Below are 21,362 nucleotides of genomic sequence, written 5' to 3' on the forward strand. Positions count from 1 at the left end.
ATGCACACAAGCCTTAGCTACAAATCTACATACATGAAGCAAAGGTTGATCACTCGTGACCAATGTTATCAGCTCTGATAAGTGATACAGTTATCACATGTTATGATAGGTGATAGTCCACGTTCCCTCATTCAATTCTTGATAAGCTAAAATGACATGATACCTATCTGTTCTTTCACTTTAAAGAGGTCATTACTGCTTTGGGGGGTTTTGCCTTTCCTTTATCATGTTATGTGTCATTTGTGTGGGTGTAAAAAGTCTGCAAAGTGAAAAAGCCCTAAGTCCACGCCAAAGGGAGTTACTCTCTCCGTCAGAAGTGCAGTGGCGGCTGGTGACTGAAAAAATTGGGGAGGACAGGAGGAAAACCAGTCCACGGTGTCATGTTATTTCATCAGTCAACTACTTATGCCTACTTTCTTATATTCAATGAAAATTAAGCAATAAAACAATGACTTACAAGACTTCTTTAAAAAAACATTTTATTAAATGGCTAATATACAAGACAAAAAAAATATCAATATGTGCCTCTACCGGGATTCGTTACCCGGTTGCCTGCATTGCAAGTAACTGCTCTATCCACTGCGCTAATGTTAAGTCCCCTATCAGGATGAACAAAATGAAACCTATGAATTATCTTTCTGACTGCTCCGCTCTGATTTCTCCGGACAGTTTTTTTTCTTTCAGAAATGTGCTTATATTTCCTTTGAAACCGATTCCAATATCGCTGAAAACTCCATATTTCTTGTCCGAGCATGGCTGGCAGTGAAAGCTGTAAAATACATAGAAGTATTTTTTGTTTACGGTTGTATAAATGTGAGAATGAAATTTGGGAACTGTTATTGGACCAACCTGCTGTCAATCTTGTATTCTGGTTGCTGATTGGTAAGGGAGGACGTCCTCCCTTAGCGCGTCATTTTACGTGACTTAGCCAATCATAGATCAGCATGAAAAAATCCTGAATGCATTGAGTGAATGGAAGGAGATCCCTCCCACGGAGGACAGAAGCCCTCTGTCCTCCTCTAGCCCCCACCTTCCTGCTCCCTGCTCCTCTCACAGACTGCTCTGTCTCCTCTGTCTGCAGGTACCGCTGTTGAACCGTTTTAAGTGGATTTTCTTCCAAAGAAGAAACTTTTTTTTATTATATAATATATATATATATATAATATTTTATAAATGATACTGAGATTTGGTAATGATTTATTTCAACCAGTTACTCTTTCTTAAAAAAAAATTGATCTTCCTCTTGCCTCTCAAAAATAGAGGAGGACCAACCTGCTCTGCCTCTATGGACGAGCCTCCTCTGATATATATATATATGGCAGCATTATTTTAGATCACACTACCATGCCCAGCATGACCCTCTCTACTCTGCCTCTGATTGGCTACATCATGCCCATTAAGTAATGCATATGTGCAACTCTCAACTAGTGTGTCGGTCGCGAACGTGTCGTTCAAACGAACAAATCTTTTGAGTGAACGAACTGAACGGAATCACTTCATGAACTGATTCGTTCCTTTCTCAGTTCAGTTGAGCTCAGCCGCGAGCATGCCGGCCAGGAGTGAAACTGCCGCGACTCACTCACACAGAGAACTGTGAGGACGTGATTCACGTTCACACTGTGATTCGTTTATGATTCGCGAACCGACTGCACACAGAGAATTGTCGCTGAGGACGTGATTCTCGTTCACGTAATGTGCTGAAAGTGGCACTGTGTCACTCACTCACTCACTCAGGGCAGAGGAGTTGATTCAAGTTCAGTAACTGTACTGCTAAAATTAGCGCTGTGTTGCTAACATCCGTGTAGTATCATGTTAAGTGATTTTACTGCACAGTAAAAGTCACTCACGTTTGTGAACGTGATTCTCAGCAACGCGAATCATGAGTGAGCAGTTCGTTCATTGAACGACCTGCTGAGGACGTGAATCACGTTCGCGCTATCACTCACTCATGATTCGCGTCGCTGAGGACGTGATTCTCGTTCATGTATTGTGCTGAAAGTGGCACTGTGTCACTCACTCACTCAGGGCAGAGGAGTTGATTCTCATTCAGTAACCGTACTGCTAAAATTAGCGCTGTGTTGCTAACATCCGTGTAGCATCATGTTAAGTGATTTTACTGTGCACAGAGGACACTTTCACCGTGTAATAATTTTAGTGCGTGTATACCACTCAAAGCAGCGCTGCATCTCCCGCGAATGATTGTGTACTATAGTCCGTGAACGCACTGTCCCTCAGTAAGTGAACGTGAACCTCAGGGCTGAATCATGAACTGAATGACAGATCGTTTGGCTGTTTATCACTTCAGGGAGTTGGAGAGCACAGAAAGATTTGGTGAACGAATCTTTTGAACAAATCATTTTAATGAACGGATTCTAGAGATTCACAGTACAGTAAAAAGAGCTGCCGTTCCCATCACTACTCTCAACAAAGTTTCCACTGAGGCGAGATGCCCCACTCTGTAGCTAAAAAAGAGTGTTCAAGAAATAGAGCGATAAGGGATGCTGCAGCAATGCACCATATGTGAAAAATGTGTTTTTTGAAAATTAAAGTATATAGGCCTAAAGCCATTATACTCGGACTCCCAATTTGAATTATGAACTTGAAAATTAGAATATTATAACCTATTTGAGATGCATATGGGTCTTCTTGTGTGCCGTCTCAGCCAGCAGTAGGCCAATAGCAGTAACAAAGCAGCTTTCATTGAGTGGTAGTGCATTTGTTTGTACTTGCGCTTGTGTATTTCTGGTGTTTGGAAGTTGTTATAATTAGGCTTTGTTGCATTTTTAACCATACTCGTATTGTCAGGCTGCCCTGAATTTACTGTATAAAGTCACTTTATCCACTGGTGGTAAGCAAACACCATTTGCACCTTTTTAGTTTTACAAAAAACTAAAATAAGAGACTGAGTGAGACGAGAGGGAAATATAGAATACCACTTTATAAAATTTCTAAGGATATGATTTATAGCCTATAATATTTTCCTTGGAAATAAAATTACAGAAAAAGGTTAAAAAGGTTAAGTGTACAGGTTGTTGGTTTATCAGCTATCATCACTTTGTCATTTGCTCCCCAGAGTGAAGTTTAGACCATCCATGTAGTGCCTGATCTCACAGAGTCAAAGGATGTAGTCCCATCAGACATTATGTCCTCCACACTGTGGGTACATTAGACACACTGTATGGAGGATATCATGTGAGTGAGACAGTTTGCCTAGCAGGTACTCAAAAAGTGCAGATGTATGATGCTGCAGTACCAGCAAGGGGCGATAATGATGGGAGAAAAAAACAGGTGGTTTATGTGGAAGACTGAACTGTAGTCAGTAGTCGTCAATGACTGCCAAACCACAATCTTTTTCTAAACCTAAACAAGGAGTGTTGATGCCTTTGTTTTAAAAGTCCAACTATTTTTTGCTAACTTGACCACAGAATGAGGTCGGGGATAATCTGTCGTGTAATCTAAGATGTGCAGCGATGTTGAGTGTTGTTTTCAGTGACACCATTGCTGGTATCTCTTTGGCATGATCACAGATTGCAGCACGGGAATCCTGCTCCTGTAGAGATAGCAGATAAAAAGCATTAACACTGACGACAATCCTTACTTCTGTCTAATAAATACAATAGAGACATTTGGCACATTAAAACATGAATGCTTAGCAGTACCTAATTATAGTGGGAAGACCGATGTTTGATCCAAAGATGACAAATTTCCCAAGTGAAGGTTGTCCATCAAATCACAGCTGCACCAGTTCAGACAAGGCGTCCCATGTGGAACACATAATATTTGATAAATTGCATGTATTACAGGAAGATATTTTGAGAGAAATGATTTTGCACAGTTCTATTTAGGCATTTGTGGTAAAGGTCCTTGTACAGAATTTAATGGACACGTTGCAAAGTATAAACAACTGATTTCTGCAGTCTGGATGGCTTACATGGAAGGACTGCTCCCCATGTGGCCAAACCATCATTCATGATTCATGAAAAAAAGACTTTGACGCTCTGAGGAAGCTTTCTAAAACCCAGTCAATCACAAGTCCCATACAAAGAGAGAGAATATCATTAACAAAATCCTTTTTGATATCCTGCTTAGCGTTTTAGCTTATTTATTGTTTGGTCCACTTTCTTTTTGTTTCGCCCAAGTTAATATACGTGGATTAGTTCTGTTTTGAAAATAATTCCCTCTTGGAAAAGGAATGAGCATTGAGGCAAGCCAATGTATGTCAGAGTTCATTTCTACAATTCAGTCCTCAGAATAAACTCATTAGTTTCACCTATTAAATTACAGTGAGAAATGTTTTTGCATTCGTGAAACAGCAGCAAACTATCATGCTGTTTTCTCTTGGTATTCCTGTTCTTAAATGAAAATAAATATATTCTACCTGGAAGACTTGCATCATCGAATTCATAGACAAAATGCATTTAAGCAATGCATTCATTATTTTTGTGTTGCTATACTTTCAATGCCAGTTTGTAAAGGACTACAACAAATGAATGTAATGTTATTTACATTGGTCTGCCACAATAAACCGGACAGACAGAAAAGAACAATGCAATCAGTGCAATCCACCTCATGTTTTGATAACATCTAAATGCTTGTCAGGGTTTTGTGTGCCACAGGGAGTCAGTTTATGGGTTCCGTATGCACTTGCTTCTTTTCAGTTTACAATACAGTTGACATGACGTTTCTAACATTTTCAATGCTGCTTTAGGGTTGTGAAAAACATCTTTCCATCATCTGTTAATTCAGCAAAAATGAGTTTGACCCAGTGATACAAAGTGACAAAATACATTTACTGAAGCCCTGTTTTGACTCCAAGTACAATTTGTGATACTCGAACTTTACTTTTCCATTTGCTGCTACCCCCTCTCCGCCACATTTTGGAGGCAAATGTTCCATAACATCTATTTGAAAACTTTAGTTACTAGTTACTTTGCAGATTGCATGCTGCACATTTAGCGCAGTTCAGTTGCATATTTTAAGATAATTACATTTACTGGCAATCAGATTAACAAAACAAAAAAGACCAATTCCAAAAATCAGAAAAATGCTGAAAAAAGATCTGATAATAATCCAGTCCAATAAGGCTCATGTTCTGGTGTCGATACTAAAAGGAACAAGATCAGGGCTATAGACTGCAAGCAAGAGAGATTCCTGTCACCCATCATAGTTCATCGTATACTTGCATTATTTAGAACATATCTAAATATTGATGGCAATCTATGGGCCACACATAATTGCTGTACATGAGTTGTAGTAAACTCAAAGTGACAAAATGTAAAGAATCTTGTCTGTCGATCTATACTACATAAGTGCGTGTGCGTGTGCGTGTGCGTGCGTGCCCTGTGTTTTGAATGCAATGCAATGCTCTACAATGTCTATAGATTAATGCTTGATCATGTGTCACTAACAACTATCAGTTATTTGAGTTCTGAGCTGTCTTCACTCCCTTCGCGATCAACTAAAATGACTTGTACCACAACATCAAGGGCCTATCTGTACTGTCACAACCAAAATATTATATCCTCTCTGCAGAGGACTTCGGTGACGGAGTCTGCACGCTGATGTGATGAGATTCAGTAGTGACTGGGGAGAAGCCTGCAGCTCAGAGCGAATGTTTCCTGGAGAACAGCTTCAGATCAGCCAGAAGGATGAACCCTGGAGAGGGATCAGACCGAGACGACGAGACAGAGCACACTCAACTCAGCTGGGAGAAACTCTCTGAGTTTGACTGAACTTCCAGACAGGGTGAGATATTTATGGGAGGGAGGAAGAGAGACAAGACAATGCTGTTCAGTCACACTCGAGTTTATTTTGAAGAGCGTTTCACAGTGCTTACAGTTGACATATAGAAACACTAATAAGGAATAGCAAAAGGAAAGCAGTGAGAACCACGTTAAAAAATCTGAATTTACAGAGGAAGACACAAAGTAAATCCAATCACTAATGTGTTTTACAGCAGCTGGCATGGCTACTGCAACTGGCAATACAGATGCAGTTACTGGTGCTGCTGGAACCAGTTCATATCAAAATATGAAGGAGCTTAATGAACTAATCAGTGTACAAATTCAGACCGAAGAAATTGCACATTTATATACAAATTGCACAGCTGGGTCTGAAAAAACAACAAATTGGAAACTGCACATCAAGCTGAAGCATCCGACCTGTCTAGATACCAGATGACAAAGGGTGAGACCATGAGCCAAAAATAAGGTCTTCCACATTAGTCCAGCTCACAGTATTTTGTAAAGGACCGGTTGCCTTTGTTTCCTGACAAAAAGTAGATAAATAGTACTAGAATACCGCGGATTCTCTGAGGTCTGCATGAAGTCAAATTAATGTTTACTAGTTTTGTTGGCCTTTTTTATGGCTTTATTGATAGAACAGCTGAAGATATGACAGGAAACAAGGAAACAATTCCTCTTCACAGAGCACTTTCAGCAGGAAGCAAGTCACTCTGGGGTCTTTGTGTCTTTGTGTCTAAGTTTTCTACGTCTTCCATCGTTTTTGTGCCTGTTATTGTGACAGTCCTATGTCAGCAGCGATTTCTTGGTGTCGTCTTCTGGATCGGTCCTTTCCCAGCCTCGTCGGATGCGGGTGAGCGTGCGGTCCACGCAGGGCAGGATGATCAGAAGCTTGAGCACCAGCACCACAGAAGGCACCACGAGACTGAGGATGTAGCCTGGAGGAGTGTACCATTTATAGGTGGAGGGAGAGAGGAATCTGCTCCCGCCATACAGGTATGTGTGTAACGTGCAGAAGAACAGTGTCAGGTATCCCAGCTTGGACTGAAAGAGAGACAAGCAAGTTGAGACATATTAACCTCCACACTCACTGTGCACATCAACAGATTCTAGCCTAGTCGCCACGATATAACGTTAGCAGTTAACGTTTCTTCAAACCTCAGATATGTCCAAGGTTGACATTTGTACCAAACCTGGCAAATCAAAAAATTCTATGATTATTAACTGACCCTCACATCAGGAGGTGGAGGGGAAGGCGGTGGCGTTTTTACAAGCCGCAAGGCTGCCAGGCAGGGTTACCGCAGCTTGAGTCGGTAGGGAAATGTTAAGCTTTTTTTTTGTGACCAGTACAGGTATTTTAAGCCATGCCATGATGTTTTCCTAAATCTAACCAAGTGTTTTTTGTGCCTGTACCTAATAGGAGCATATGCAATTCAACCTTAACAAACCTACAGTTGCAACATAAAGTAACGCTACTATGCTAACATATATTCAAGCCACTGGGTTGCAGATTCACAAGTTGTAACGAGACACAGAGCTAATCACCGTGTAATAGACTCAGCAATCTGGAATGTGGTGGCCCGGCCTTTACAGAGACAAGCTTTTGACCTATGTGCACACATTCCAGCACACTCACCTACTTTGTGTGTACGGATGTACACCGAGATATATCAACTAAGGTAGACTGAGAACAGACTGTAGATCCATTCCACGCACACGACCAAAAACCTAAAGACTGTGGATAATATATGCCCCACAAATTACATTTGATGAATAACTTAACATTTAAAGAGCTGCTCTAATTTGGTGTGGAGTAAAGGGGAGGGGTGCGGAATGAGAGAATGAGTTTGACATGACCCAGTTGCATTTATGAATGAGTTCCTTTCCCGGTGGTGAGGTGAGATTTCATTCTCAATTGGTCAAAGTGGGGAAATATTTGTTGTTTTGTTCTGCTGAGCAGATCCCAGTACATGATTTAGCAAGGGAAGCACAGAAAAGAGAAGGAAGTTGGAAAGAGCTATCTGGCCCATGCAGCTGTTTTCCATCTGGGCTGAGGCACATATCGTCCTCATCAGTCATTAGCTTGAGTCCTGGCTAATGGATACGATGTGAAGATCATGGCAAATAGTTTGTCTGCCAGTGTCCACATCCCCTTAAAGGTCCGGCACCTTCTGTAAATTTCCACACTGACTGTAGCTCAGCAGCCCAGAGCATAAACAGGTACTGTACGCAAAAAAAAAAAAAATGGCAAAAGACACTTTAAAACATCTCCAGCGGGCACACTGTGAGCGGATACCAACCAGGCCTGTTTAACATTGTGAGCATGTGTCTCTGTGTTAACTGAATCATCAATCTGGGTGTCATTTGCAGCTTTTCAAGGCCACAGTGTAGAGGTGAGATAATCAGTTGTCCCAAATTAAATTTCCCAATGAGCTTGTTTGTATTCATTTTATCAGGAGCTGGCTCATGAAATATCATAGAAATGGCTCCAAAGCGGCCGGCGACGTGCTTGTCTGCTACTCAGTTTCCTTTTTGTGTGGGGAGAGCATGCCAAATCTGTTGGCCACGAAATGTGTGAAGCCTTTGCTACCTCTCATTTTGTTAAAATGAGTGTACGGTTGAAGTGCGAAATCAAAGTGGACGGTATATGCGTGTTTCGATCAGGTTTCAAAATGCTACAAAATATTACACGCAATACACGCAATAAATACACAATCTGTTGTTGAATGATTCCTGTGAAAACATACACGGGCACCGACACCAACATGCATAAGGGACGAGCTGCTGGACAGATTGCTCGGGAGACCACAGAGCCAACACCACTGGGGACTGTTGTGAAAAAAGAAAAAAAAAATTCCACAGTATCATTCCTCCAGTTGCGACCGCCAGTAACCAGTATCCAGCCAAATGTTTCATGGGTTGCACGGCATCCTGCACAGTGGAGCTCTGTATTCTGTGTCCATAATGTGTCACTGTGAACTTGTGGACATGCTGACGTCCACACGCTCTAAGACATCCAGACACACACACACATCATATGACTGAGACACACATGCCGGTATCCACCTGTATGAAGCTGAACTCTCTCCAGCTGAGAGCATTGCTGACGGAGGGGAGAGAGGTTATTCCCAACAGGACATACAGGGCATATCCCAAGATCCCCATGGAGTAGTAAGAGTCAGCACGCCAGGCCAAGGTGGTGTCAAACACTGACGTTTTGTTCTCCTTGATCTTAAATAGACAGCAACAAAAACAGTACAGAATCATCCCAAAATCGGCTAAATTCACGGTTTAAGCAACCATTTTTCAATGCAAACGCAAAGCTTTGAATGTATCAAACACACTTATTTTCATGCCGCATGGCTGTCCTACCTTTGAGATGGTACTTTCAGCAATCTTGAATCTCACATAATACCTGGGGACGAAAAAAGGAAAAACTAAGAATCAACTGGAAAATTCAGGCAGACCCTCCAACATGAGGGAGGTAGTAGTCACCACAACACATCACTCAACAACTCCCACTGTTTGAGAGTTGAAGAGTCTCTCTTAGTGCAACAATTTATCTCCACACACACACAAGCTTTTTGCTTACCCAGTTTTTTTTCCAACTCTGCGCTTTACAACTAAAGATTTAAGTGATTCAAAAAGAATAAATAGCCTTCATCCTTTTGAAAGAACTACCACTGCTCTCAATATAACTGCTGCTTCAAACACACACAATACACTCATCTGAGAAACATCTTTCTTTCTTTCTTTCTTTCTTTCTTTCTTTCTTCAATAGCTTTGCCAACCGTCTTTATTTCTCTCTACTTATTTCTTTCCATTTCATACTCTTTCTGCAATACCAGGTTACTCAGTTGTCAGATTATTGGGTCTAACTCTAATCCAATTTATATCAGTTAGGGGGCCAATATGGTTGTTGCTGATTATTGGAAGTAAAAATGTAAATCTTAGCGTCCAAATTTTGAACAACCGGTGATGTTGAATGTACCAATTTGCTCCAGTATAATTATGAAGTCCTTTACTTGAGGAGGTACTTTTTCTGCTCCTTTACGTTTGTTTTTTTGTTCAGTATCTGTTACTTTGCAGATTCAGATTATTTTATTGTTTATAGGCTCTTAATCGTGACATGTTACCAATCACACAGTGTAATGTAGGCATTGCTGGGTTGTTGGTTTTTTTTACAGCTATGCGTCCTTGATAAACTGGGTGTATTAAAAGAACAATTATGATTACTTCATTTCAGATATATTAAAGTGGAGGCTTCACACCTTATGGGGATGATGAGAGTGTAGAGCACATGCAGAGAAGCAAAGGCGAGCGCGAGCAGTCCCAGCTGTTTCCTGCACAGCATCCAGCGATCCAACCAGTCAGGGAAACGCCTGAAACAAACATACTTTGACTCGTATCATACATTATTTTACTTATGTTGGACACTGTGCATCTGGGTGCAGGCATGCATCATCTTGTTTTTTATGCCTGACTTGTATTTGGTTCCTCTGTAGAGCTGAAGGAAGGCAGCTATGACACCAGGCAGGTAGCACAGAGCCAGCATGATGAGAGACACGATGGGAAACACCTGAGAGATGAGGGATAAGCAGAGAAGTGGTTACTGTAAGGATAACATCCACCGGATTCAGCCTTTCCTACAGAGCACACGCAGAGGTTACGTTAATAAGAGGGACCAATGCTAATTTACAAGATAACTGTCTTTACCTTGTTGGCCAGGGACACCATGATTCTGAAGGAGATGTCTTTCCCCTCTTCAGCATAGGCGTAGACGACATCTCTAATGAGCAGATAGAAGAAGAAGGCGGCGGCTAGGCTGGCGGCCAGTCGTAGCGGCAGCCTCCACTCTGGGAACAGCTGCAGGGGGAAGTCCTCCAGCTCTCTGGCTGCAGTCAGAGACCCTCTGTCCAGAACAGTGAGGCCCAGTTTGGTCGCCACCTCTGACACTGCCTCCTTTGCCTCAGCACTGTTTCCACAAAGGTACACCTGGGGCATGAAAACACCCGCAGTCTTTAAAGTACTCGAAATGCCCCATGTGATCAGTATATGTCTTCATTATTTCAAAATTATGCCTTTCTGTTTATGCATTTGCACAAATAGTGATGAAAGGGTGGTTCTGACTCCAGAGGATCTAACATAAAAGGACCTGCAGATACTGTGGCTTCTGCATGAAATTCTAAATTTAGTTGAACCGAGCAGGTAAAAAAACAACAACACAGCCAGCACCTATGTGATGCTGCTGGCTGTGGTCCAAATACACCAACACATGCCTATACTTTCACATACACCCAACCCACCCACCAACACACGCACACACACACACACACACACACACTCCTGTGTGGTTTTTACCGTCCTCTGGGATTGCACAACCACATCAAAATGAAACAGAAAAACCCACATATGCTGCAGCTTTGCAGTACAGAGTGAGAGAGCAAAGCATGTGATGGGAGGCTTAGATCTAAGAGAGACTGTGGAGTTAATTGATTCAAGGATACATCAGAGATGGCATTCACAGCAAAGACATAAGGCTGACTCCTTAAGTTTGGCTCCTTTTACTTGGATTTGGTTTGATCAAAACTTCAAAATGAGTTAACAATATAATCTGGACTGAAATTCTTTCCTCTCTGAAAGAGACTATTATTTTTAACTTGTTGGTCAACACCCCACTGTGTGAACACATCAGAGAATTATAAAATGTTTGTAGTTCTGCAGAGGAAGAAGATTTTTGACACGCAGGACTGAATAGTTTAATTTCAAAATGTCACCATTAGAAAAAAATGATAAAAAGATGCATTCCTGAATAGCAGAAAGCCACGTTTCTAATTTTAAAATTTTAAGCAAATCAAACCAACCAAAAGAGAATCAAAAGATAAACACAACATCACAGACACATCCGGTACCTGTCTACTGGCATCAGAGGGTCCGTTCTGCAGAGCCCAGGCAGACAAGGTGTTAAAAGCTTTCACCACATGAGCTCCAGGGATCAGCCTGGTCAACAAACAACAAAATGTTTTGTTTCATGTTCCGCCAGTTGTTTGTGACTCAAACCACATGGTACATGAGATGTAATCACATTATTGCCTCGTTCCCTCTTACCTCTGCAGATACTCAGCATTGGCCTCTGGGTATAGATTCTTCTTGAGGTTGTTGCTGACGTCCACCAGCACCTTCCAATCAATGAAATCAGCGAAGTGGACGAAAAGTTAAACAGAAATTAAACAACTGCTATGTTTATACAAAGGCGCCTCTGATCGTGTGACAAGGTACCTTTCCCTTGAGTTCGGGCGCAAGTGTCTCCAGGAAGTCATAGTGTTCTCTGTGAATACAAACAAAGACCAGACTGGCTGACTGGGCGGCTGCTGCTGTATGGCTCATCACCTGCACAACACACAAATACAGCACAAGTCATGGCCGGTCTGTGTGCCAACACACTCACTATAACTGGCTCCGATTGTTGAAGAGTAAGCCCACCAGTTTTCCACATTAAAGTGTCCAGAGAAGCTGCATGTAATCTGATGAATTACCTCCAATTGTCACAGTGGCTCAGTTGCATTGTGGGTATTGCCCACACCCGTTTTTGAAAAGGAAGAATAATGTGTGGAATAAAAAAGGTGATATCTCTGGTTGTGCTACATCAGTTTTTTTTTTCAAACTGTCCACAATGAGTCCTTCAGTGTTATGGAAGAGCAATGCTACCATTGGACTACCTTTTACAAACTTGGTTCCCACATTACCCACAATGCAACTTAGCCACTGAGTGACATCACTGGAGGCAAGGGTCTTCTTTGGAACCCCAAAATACTTTATATGACTTTTTTCACAAAGTACTCCCAAAGACCGATGAACACACTTTAATGTGATAATTGGTGGACTTACCCTTTAAGTGATGGTTCACTAGTTGAGCACTAGTTGGACAAGAGATGAAAACAAAACGCTCAATCAACATTCAAAGACTGACAACAGCTGTTGATTAACTATGCACTCCAGCTGTGCTTAACATACATATTTGAGCTCATTTAGGACCATCATGCAAAACATGTCCAATTTGTAAGAATTCTCAAGATGTCAGCCGACCCAACCAACAATCCCAATGCCCAAGGGACTTTCTTACAATTTTTCTATATCAGCTTTGAGTATCAACAACAATCACCCAAAGAAGCTTGGACACAAAGTTGAACCTGAAAAGTCTGAGTCTGAGAAGACGTCATGCAGCTGGTTGTACCTGAGCTCCCTGAGGCAGGGGGCCACAGCTGTGAGGTCTGCGGCTGCCGTACACCACCCTGTAGCCAGACTGGAGCAGACGTTGGCCAAGAGAGCGCCCAAAGTCTCCCGTCCCGAAGATGCACAGCAGCTCCTGCTCAGGGGCAGCTGCAGCGCCCAGAGGGCACAGCGACACACTCTCAGGCTTCACCTCCTTTGACGCGCTGCACAGTCTGTCAGCCGACATGACTTCAGTCTGACACAAACGGTGAAGATATCTCCTGTGAACAAAACACTCCACCAGGCTTTCTGTCAAAGCTAGACAGCTGTACTGAAATATGACTGACTAATGTCTCCAGATCCCAGGCACATGGAACAAAATAACAGCCTTCAAAGCAACAGCTCTTCTGCCCTTCAACATGTGTTGGCTCTTCTAAGTCATTCACTCTCTAGACTGAGTCAGTTTTTGTATTGGCCCATCCCCTCCCATGGCTTAGGGTGAAGTCTGCCTAAACTGGGAAACTCCATGGCAAAAGGTGGGAGGGATGACCTGTTATGTTCTCTTTGTACGACATCTGCGTGTGTTTGTGCTCGGCTCGGAAATATTTGGACCAAATTTCAAGCACAGGCCTCTTCTGGGAAACAAGATTATGCAAGCCTGGGCTAAACAGGGCTTTATTCATTACAGCCTGCCAAAAAATCCTGTGGTATTTCTGGTTTTACCAAATCACTGCTACTACTGCACATGTGAAGCAACACATACAGAGGAAGGAAGAAAGTGAATTTGAGGACATACGGGAAATCAAAAACAAAAGAGCTCTTTGTGGCTGGCACAGTGTGAGACAGACTCTTTTTTTTCAGCTTATCTGATGTCAGCTGCTCAAAGACAGGATCATTATAACAGGTTTAGGCATTTACACAGAATAAAACCAAAGCAGTGAAAACAAAATGAATTTTTAAATCAGTGTCCCAGGGTGACACTTTGACAGGCCGGACAAGAATTATCTGACAGTTTACTCATCGCAGCTGTGAAGCAGCAGCACCGGGCTCCACACAAACACACAAGTCCAGGTCACACTGTGTGAACACAATGTGCTGGAATGTTCTCAACCCCCTCTTCTCTTCCCATGTGTAATCTCCATTATATGATCATAACATTCACACGCCCTACCATGTGCGTAATGACTTTCACATGTGCACAAAACAAACAACACACATATTTATTGGGAGCAGGTCATTTCTTTCCACGCACTTGGAGTGAAAAAGCCCAATCCTTATAATCAGCCACTGATACGGTGGTCAGCTGAAGCACTCACTTATTCATGCAGCCAGGCAAACCCACCAATTACAGTCTAATCTGCACTCTTGTGTCGCCCCTATGAGTAATTAAGGTTCTTAGCCTCGTAACTGAAGTTGGCCTCTGAGTGCAGCCCTCCTTATTTTCCCAGAGGTCCAGAATAGCTCCAGTGTTCAGGGTTGAGGTGAACCACAGGCCTAGTGACCTGTCCTGCACTGTAATTACTCCCTCTGCTCTGCTGCTTCACTAACTGGCCAGTATGTGTGTGTGTGTGTGTGTGTGTGTGCGTGCATGTGTGTGCGTCTGTCTACATGTGACACAAATATAATGCTATTTTACGAGTGCACACACACACTAACACAAGATAGTGTAATGAAATTTGTCGCTGATCTGGTTTCTTGGGCAGTAATTAGCTTGGGCCCTTAACAGCAATTAATCTCCTGTTTGGTAAACAATTACTTGCTTACTCTTCCTCCCACAAGATCCAACAGCCTAAAGTAAAGTGATGCTCAAGAGATTGGGCCAGGCTAGGAAAAAAAAAGAAAAAAGAAAGACGCAAAAAAACAGCGCTGGATATGACTATACACTGGAAATTTTAAAAAAAGAAAAAAAAACTCAAACCAGATCAGCCCCAACGCATCTCCAGTACTCTGCAGACTGAAGTTGAAGCACGCGATCCCTCTCACTTAATTTCATGGGGACACAGGCTTAAACAAAGGGAACATGAGCATTGCTTGCTGCGGTAATACACTGCAGTAAGGAAAAAAAATCAAAAGCATAATTTCTGGAAATGTATGTAAAATTATCCTAAAATGCTGATCCCAGTCTACCCAAAAGTAAATTCAAAGCTTTTGCATTTGGAGTACAGGCATGGTTTTGGGCTCTGTTGAAAGGTCAAAAGCTGATTTCTTTTTTTCCCCGTCTGCTTTCAGAAGCTCCGATGTGCTTCTGGCATTAATCTATAAGAGTTTGAACACACTGATTCATTTATTTATTTCTCTTGCGTTAATCGCTTAACGCAAAAAATAAGCCTGCAGATGACCTGTAACTGAACCTATTAACTGGAAAACACAATGGATAGCCAAATATGGTCAAATTTCAAATTAGGCAACAATATCTCTGAAAGTGAGCACAAGTGAGCGCATGCCTTTCTAAGGAAATATATAGTCAGATACCCCTAACTGAGAGTAACAGGCAAAACTCATTATAGTATTTCCTTCTTTAAACTAATGTTTGCATATAAGATAGTCAAAAACAAGTGCTTAAGTGAAACAGCCTGTCCAGCCCAAAGAGCAAAATGCATAAAACTACATTACCTCAAGTTTAGAGCTTTAAGAATTGATATGAAGTATATACAGTATGGCTGAATATGAAATCTGTAAGTGGCTCCGGAGAGAAGAGATAGAAGAGAGAGTGGGCCGATGAGCTGCACAATCATTTGTTGTCTGTTGTAGGCTCTACGATGGGCATGGAAGCTCCTATGTACTTAAATCAAATTAAATCAAACAGCTGCCATCTCAGAATCTCCAGTATATAAATGGAGGACAATGACATTTGCTAGGAAATGAGAGGAATCTTTTTTAACGATAAAAGTGTGAAAAAGCATCATGTTTTTTGAAAGTTTGGTACACTAGCGCATCTTAACGAGTCAAAGGCCAGCACAGGTTCTCTATTCTTCAGCGAGAAGTCGAGGTGAGAGGTTACTTCTACCAACAGTAGTTTGCTATTTGACGTCACCCTCAATGGCTAAAACGTTTACCGTTGTTTGGCAGCACCATCAGCTGCTTGTAGATGCCTCTCTCATTAGTTTCTGTGGTCCAGCTCGGAAAGTATTTATGTAATCGTCCAGATATCTAAACATAAATATTAAACATGTTTGATATTATCAGGGCAGCTCTGATGAGACTGTAAACAGTTTGTGAGGCTTAGGACTGGATCTGTAAACTCACATTACCAGATAATCTGTGCAAAAACAATGCTTGTTTTGATTGAGAACTGGATAGTATACTTAAAATAGAGGTTATGGACAGTTTTGAAGAAATACACTTTTGTACATGTAATAATGTGGCTATGATGGATTGTTAGTAAGAAAATGTTTTCCTAATGACTATGGAAAATGGTCTGTGAAAAAAATCGAATGAAATGATAAAAAGCAGGGAACAAAAGAGCAATCATGGGGTTTTGCATCAGATTAACAATAAAAGCAAACAAAGCAAAGGCTGATAGAAACGTGTTTTGAAGTTTAATGTAATTCTAGCAGGTCACTGTTTTTTTTTTGTTTGTGCGCTGTTGTGTGCTCTTGTTTTTTCCTATGTGGGGTGGTCAGTTTTAACTGACCTAGAGTTTCTTGCCCCCTGAAGCCAAAACTCAAAGATCAACCAGCAATAGCAAAGGCACTGAAGAACAGAGCTTGACCCCAGCGAACACAAGAGATGCAGTCAAGTACTTATGAGCTCCACTCTAAACAATCAAGCCTCCAACAGTGTGGGCGTTTTTTGTTGGGTTTTTTTCGTCTTTTTTTCTGATTATCAAAACAAAACTGAACGGAAGCAGCAATCACATATCAAATGTCAAGTCTGGAAAAAGGCACTCTCGGGCGAGGGTGATGATTGGACCGTCCAGTATTCCCAGGCTGCAGCCATTACCATGATTGGCTTTACACTGCGCAATATCTGATTGTCTAAGCAAAACGCAGGGTGCATTAGAGCCACAGCTCTATGCTAATGAATTCTGGTGCATGAAATGAGGCTCACTGATACAGTAACATCCTGCTTTCTAGCTCATTGTACTATATAATCAGGATGATTGATTCTTGAATGTCTTGTGTTGGTGGCGTTCAGCTATTTTTAAAGCAGCTCTAATAAATGTATAATTGTGACCACAGCGGAATTTAAACTTTAAAAATGTGAGGAAGCAAGAAGTGATGTACTGTAGGTTTTCTACTGTGATGGGGTTACCAGAGCAGATGCTCCCCAGGTGATGGATTATCAGATACATGAATAACTGTAGCAATTATTCAGTGGAGGGGCATGGTCAGGGGATAAATTATTAATAATCTACAGTAGAAAGATTTGTTGCAGAGTGCGATTTGATGTCAAAAAGAAAGAGAGAGATGGTATAGAGAGGAGGTGGGTGTGTTAGAAGTCCTGCTAGATAATGGCCGCACAGTACTGCAGGGTGGGTAGAGGTAGTCAGATCTGAGGTGTGACCAAGCCGAGAAGCCGTGTGCCGTGGGGGAAAGAGAGCAGAGCAAGAAAACATTCTGGTCTTGGGGCCCGTGTTTGCCACTGTGACTTTCTCCTCTTCTCGCTTCACCTCCTCTACACAACACATCTGATGTTTGTGTTTCCCTCCAGGCTCAGCGTGTCCTCGTATGAGCCCCCTCGGCTATCTGTTTGAGGTTGTGTTTTGGGTTCACAGGCCGGGACCCGATGCAACCGGAAAAGGCCACATCTAAAAAATGATTTTTCTTAAAGGGGGGAATGTGAGAGGGCCGAAAAAAGTGAGAATCAACCCACATGTACTCTCGTGATTTGCCTCGAAAGTGACGAAGTTGTCAAAGGCTTTCTTTTTTAATTATTTTTGTAGAGCTTTTAAATGAGTAACAGAAGAAAATAAAGTCCAGCTGGCTTGTTGGCAGCGGATGATGTACTTTAATGAAACTTATCTTGGCTTAGGACAGAGTCAGGAACAGTGTTGCAAGCTGTGCTTTTCTCTCTCTCTCTCTCTCTCTCTCTCTCTCTCTCTCTCTCTCCGTGGTCTATCATTGTGATCGTTGTAGAGATTTACAGTGAAATCTCCCTACTGACCCCTACTGCACTGGTGCTCAATGAGTGGCCTGTAAAGTTAATGGGTCAGATCCAATCTTTCCTTGTAACACACTTCACTCCACACACACACACACACACACACACACACACACACACACACTCACACTCGTACCTCCAGCTCACTTTCTCTCCTGTCTCTCTTCCTGTCTCTCACCACTCAGAGCAGCATCAGGACATGGTCTCAGCTTTATAGGGACTCTAATCACAGTGGTTATAAAACCTGACTGAATGAGTGAGCAGCACTTCTGTGGTAACACTGACGTGCACGGTATTACAGGGCCACCTTCGCGTCCATTCTGTCCCCAAAAACTAAAATGATGTGAGGGTGTTAAAAAAAATCGAACTGTGAAAACACCACATAACCATAGTTCACAGTGACTGTGTGGGTGTTTACTAATAGCCTTGACTGATATCTGCCTCATTCATCTGTTAGTTTTGTTGCAACCGTTAGGGCAGGACAGTTTAATCTGTTATAATTATTATTAGCACATAAAGTCTGGTGTCATGCCGTAATTCCCTGCATTGCAAAATGAAACAAACTATTTTGGGACCATAGACAGCATTACATGATGAGCAGTGAGAGCACTTTCACAGCTTGGATATGCCAAAAACTCTCCAGGATGAATCATCAGTACAAAAGATTACCAACTACGTTTCAAAACACCTGCTTCCTGATTAGAAAAAAAAAGTTGATGGTAAGAACCAAGCTTAAAACTCTGTGACATGCAGGCAAAAGCAAAAGATTACAGTGCTTAAAATACACTCATCACACAGCAGCTATATTCCTCGACATCATGATCGGTGTGGGACGTTCAACTGTGGTACTGCTGTGTTCCTGACTGCAAGCTGTATACAAAGGGAGTCTGACCAATTGTTATCATTTCCAGATTGATTAGCAACTGAAAAGACAACGGAAAATGAGCATCCAGAGAGACATTTTTCAAGGTGGAACAGTATATTGGATGACCCACGCTAATGTTAGCGTTTGACCATTTCCTCACTCACATTACTGTTAGATAGTGTTACATGATACGATAGGAAATGTGTCAACTAGTTTTGGACACATTCCTCTAAAACCTGGAACACACTGGATGTATTCAAATGCTAATGTTAGCTAGGAAGTGTTTGAATGCTAACGTTTGCTAATGGGTTATCAAATGTGTAAGCTTACCTCAAAATACGGTCCAATTTCCCTCCTGATCTTCATTATCCAATACCTTTTTTAAACGCTACTCAACCAGTAAGTGATGAAATGACAACAATTTGCCTGATTGACACCTCTAACTTTCTTATTCTCCATGGCAGCGGACACTCAAGGTAACTGTATTTACGGTGCCAAAATGACCGGCAAGTAAACTTTTTTTCAGGAACTGAAGCTGAAATAATTGAATGCACAGTCTGTAAATTCTACCACTAGAGGGTCCTCAACAGACTATATTGACACTGCCGCCATTTCTCTCATCGTGCTCAGGGTGGGAATCTCAAATGTTGAACCACAGTGTTCACAGTTGCAAATCCTATGAACATCGGGAAACAGGCAAATCATCTTAACACAATGAATACAAATCCAGCAGGCATCAGGCCATGTTTCAAGGTAAAATAACTTTTTTGTTGGCTTCTGTTAGACAACAGCTAACGTTAGCATTCAACCACTTCCCGATGAACACCAAAGATGGGTTTGAAAATGGTTGGAATCTTTCAGGATAAAGCACAACTCATATATGTTACATATCATATTTATAAAACTAGTGGTCATAACATTAACCAAATATTCAGGATAGGCCCATATTACTGAAGTAACATTGAGGATATCTTGTAAAGACTTCAGATAGAGGCCTTATGAGCCAGGTTAAATGAAAGCTCCTGTGTGGGTGCGCACATTTTCACTTTGGGTCTTTGATGGGTAAAAGGAACAATTTCTTATGATATGCACATTGAGTATTGGGCTTTGACCCCATCTCACTCTCCGAAGAGATATGTTTTAAAGGCCCTAAAAATCTATTTGGTTTGAAGTGGATGGAGCGCCACTGTAAAAAAGGTCATGCTGCAAACTTCTGTACAGGATTTCGCAACATTTGGCATCAGAATTTGGTGGCAGCTGGTCACACACAACCCTGATGAACCAGAATCAGAAATTCCTTTATTAGTCTCGCAAATGGGGAAATGTGTGCATCACAGCAGCCAAAGGACAGTTCAATATAACAATAGACAATAACAATAGTAAAAAAAAATAAACAACATAATAATAAGGTAAGAAAAAGAAGAGCAAGAGCAAAAATTAGCTGAGTTTTTGAGTCAAGTCAGTTTTGTTTGAACAGCAACACAACATAAGTTATCTCATGACACTTTTCAATTTGAGCAGGTCTCAACAATACTCTTAAGTGTTTAGTGTTGTGGTTTTTTTTATTATTATTATTTTCACTGTATTTTGTAAAGAAATAAGTGTGGGTAATCCTTTTGACGGGGCTCTGTGGAACTTCTGTGTTGTGCCGGAAGCTGGTCTTTAGTTTATGGACTGTAAATCTAAACTGCCGCTGCTACTGTTGCTCTCTGTTAGCGGAGTGGAAAGAGGCACTCAGACGAGGCACTCGAGAACGTCAAATCCTTTGGACTGTTGCTGAAAACCGGATCTGAGTCCTTCATAGAGAAATCCACAGTCCAGTAGCATTAAACAACCTCAACAAATGATCCTCAGGCTTCTAAAGGAAAGCGACAGGGACGGGGATGGTCTCATTTTTCACGTCATGTTACAACTGCCTCACATATGGCCAACAAAAAAGTGAATTATACATGTAAGTTGCCACAAATTGTTACAAAATGTAAGTATCTTTTTTATTTTATTTTTATCACTGTTCTTCATTGTTTTGTTCTTTTTAAATAATCACAATTAAGACTTGAATCTTCAATTTTGTGTCTTGTTTAACACAAACTGAGACACAGATGTTTTAGCTTTCCTTGTTACTTAATCAGTCTTAAATATTGAAGGATTCGGTAAAATTCCACATTGTGTGACTTACAATTTAAATGTGTGGCCATTCAAATCCACGAGCCACAGAACCAGACATCTGCTACAGTTTATTATGTGGGATGCTCTGTGTGTCAGCCACCATATATGTCCATTACACTAGCAGACACTTCAAAGCCCCTGAGAGGAATATCCAACCTGTGAAACCTTGTATATGTTGGTCAGTCACTAGCTCTTGATGGAAGTGCAGCAATAACTGTGGCAGCATTGGTTGCAAACTGAGCCATAAAGGAGCAGCACTGGCAGACCAGGACTGT

At 41.6% G+C, this 21,362-nt stretch overlaps 1 protein-coding gene across 1 annotated transcript; it reads right to left on the reverse strand.

The window, feature by feature from the left end:
• Window positions 1-5,789: 5,789 nt before the first annotated feature.
• On the reverse strand, window positions 5,790-13,433 carry LOC115568081 (metalloreductase STEAP4). The gene is made up of 10 exons (XM_030395143.1): window positions 12,976-13,433; window positions 12,021-12,131; window positions 11,850-11,920; window positions 11,654-11,741; window positions 10,458-10,736; window positions 10,226-10,320; window positions 10,013-10,123; window positions 9,114-9,156; window positions 8,808-8,972; window positions 5,790-6,785 (listed from the first exon to the last, which is right to left on the reverse strand). The coding sequence occupies exons 1-10, from the start codon at window positions 13,198-13,200 to the stop codon at window positions 6,528-6,530; spliced, it is 1,446 nt and encodes a 481-aa protein (XP_030251003.1). The 5' UTR covers window positions 13,201-13,433; the 3' UTR covers window positions 5,790-6,527.
• Window positions 13,434-21,362: the final 7,929 nt, after the last annotated feature.

This window comes from Sparus aurata, chromosome 17, assembly GCF_900880675.1.
Source record: "Sparus aurata chromosome 17, fSpaAur1.1, whole genome shotgun sequence".
Classification (NCBI taxonomy): domain Eukaryota; kingdom Metazoa; phylum Chordata; class Actinopteri; order Spariformes; family Sparidae; genus Sparus; species Sparus aurata.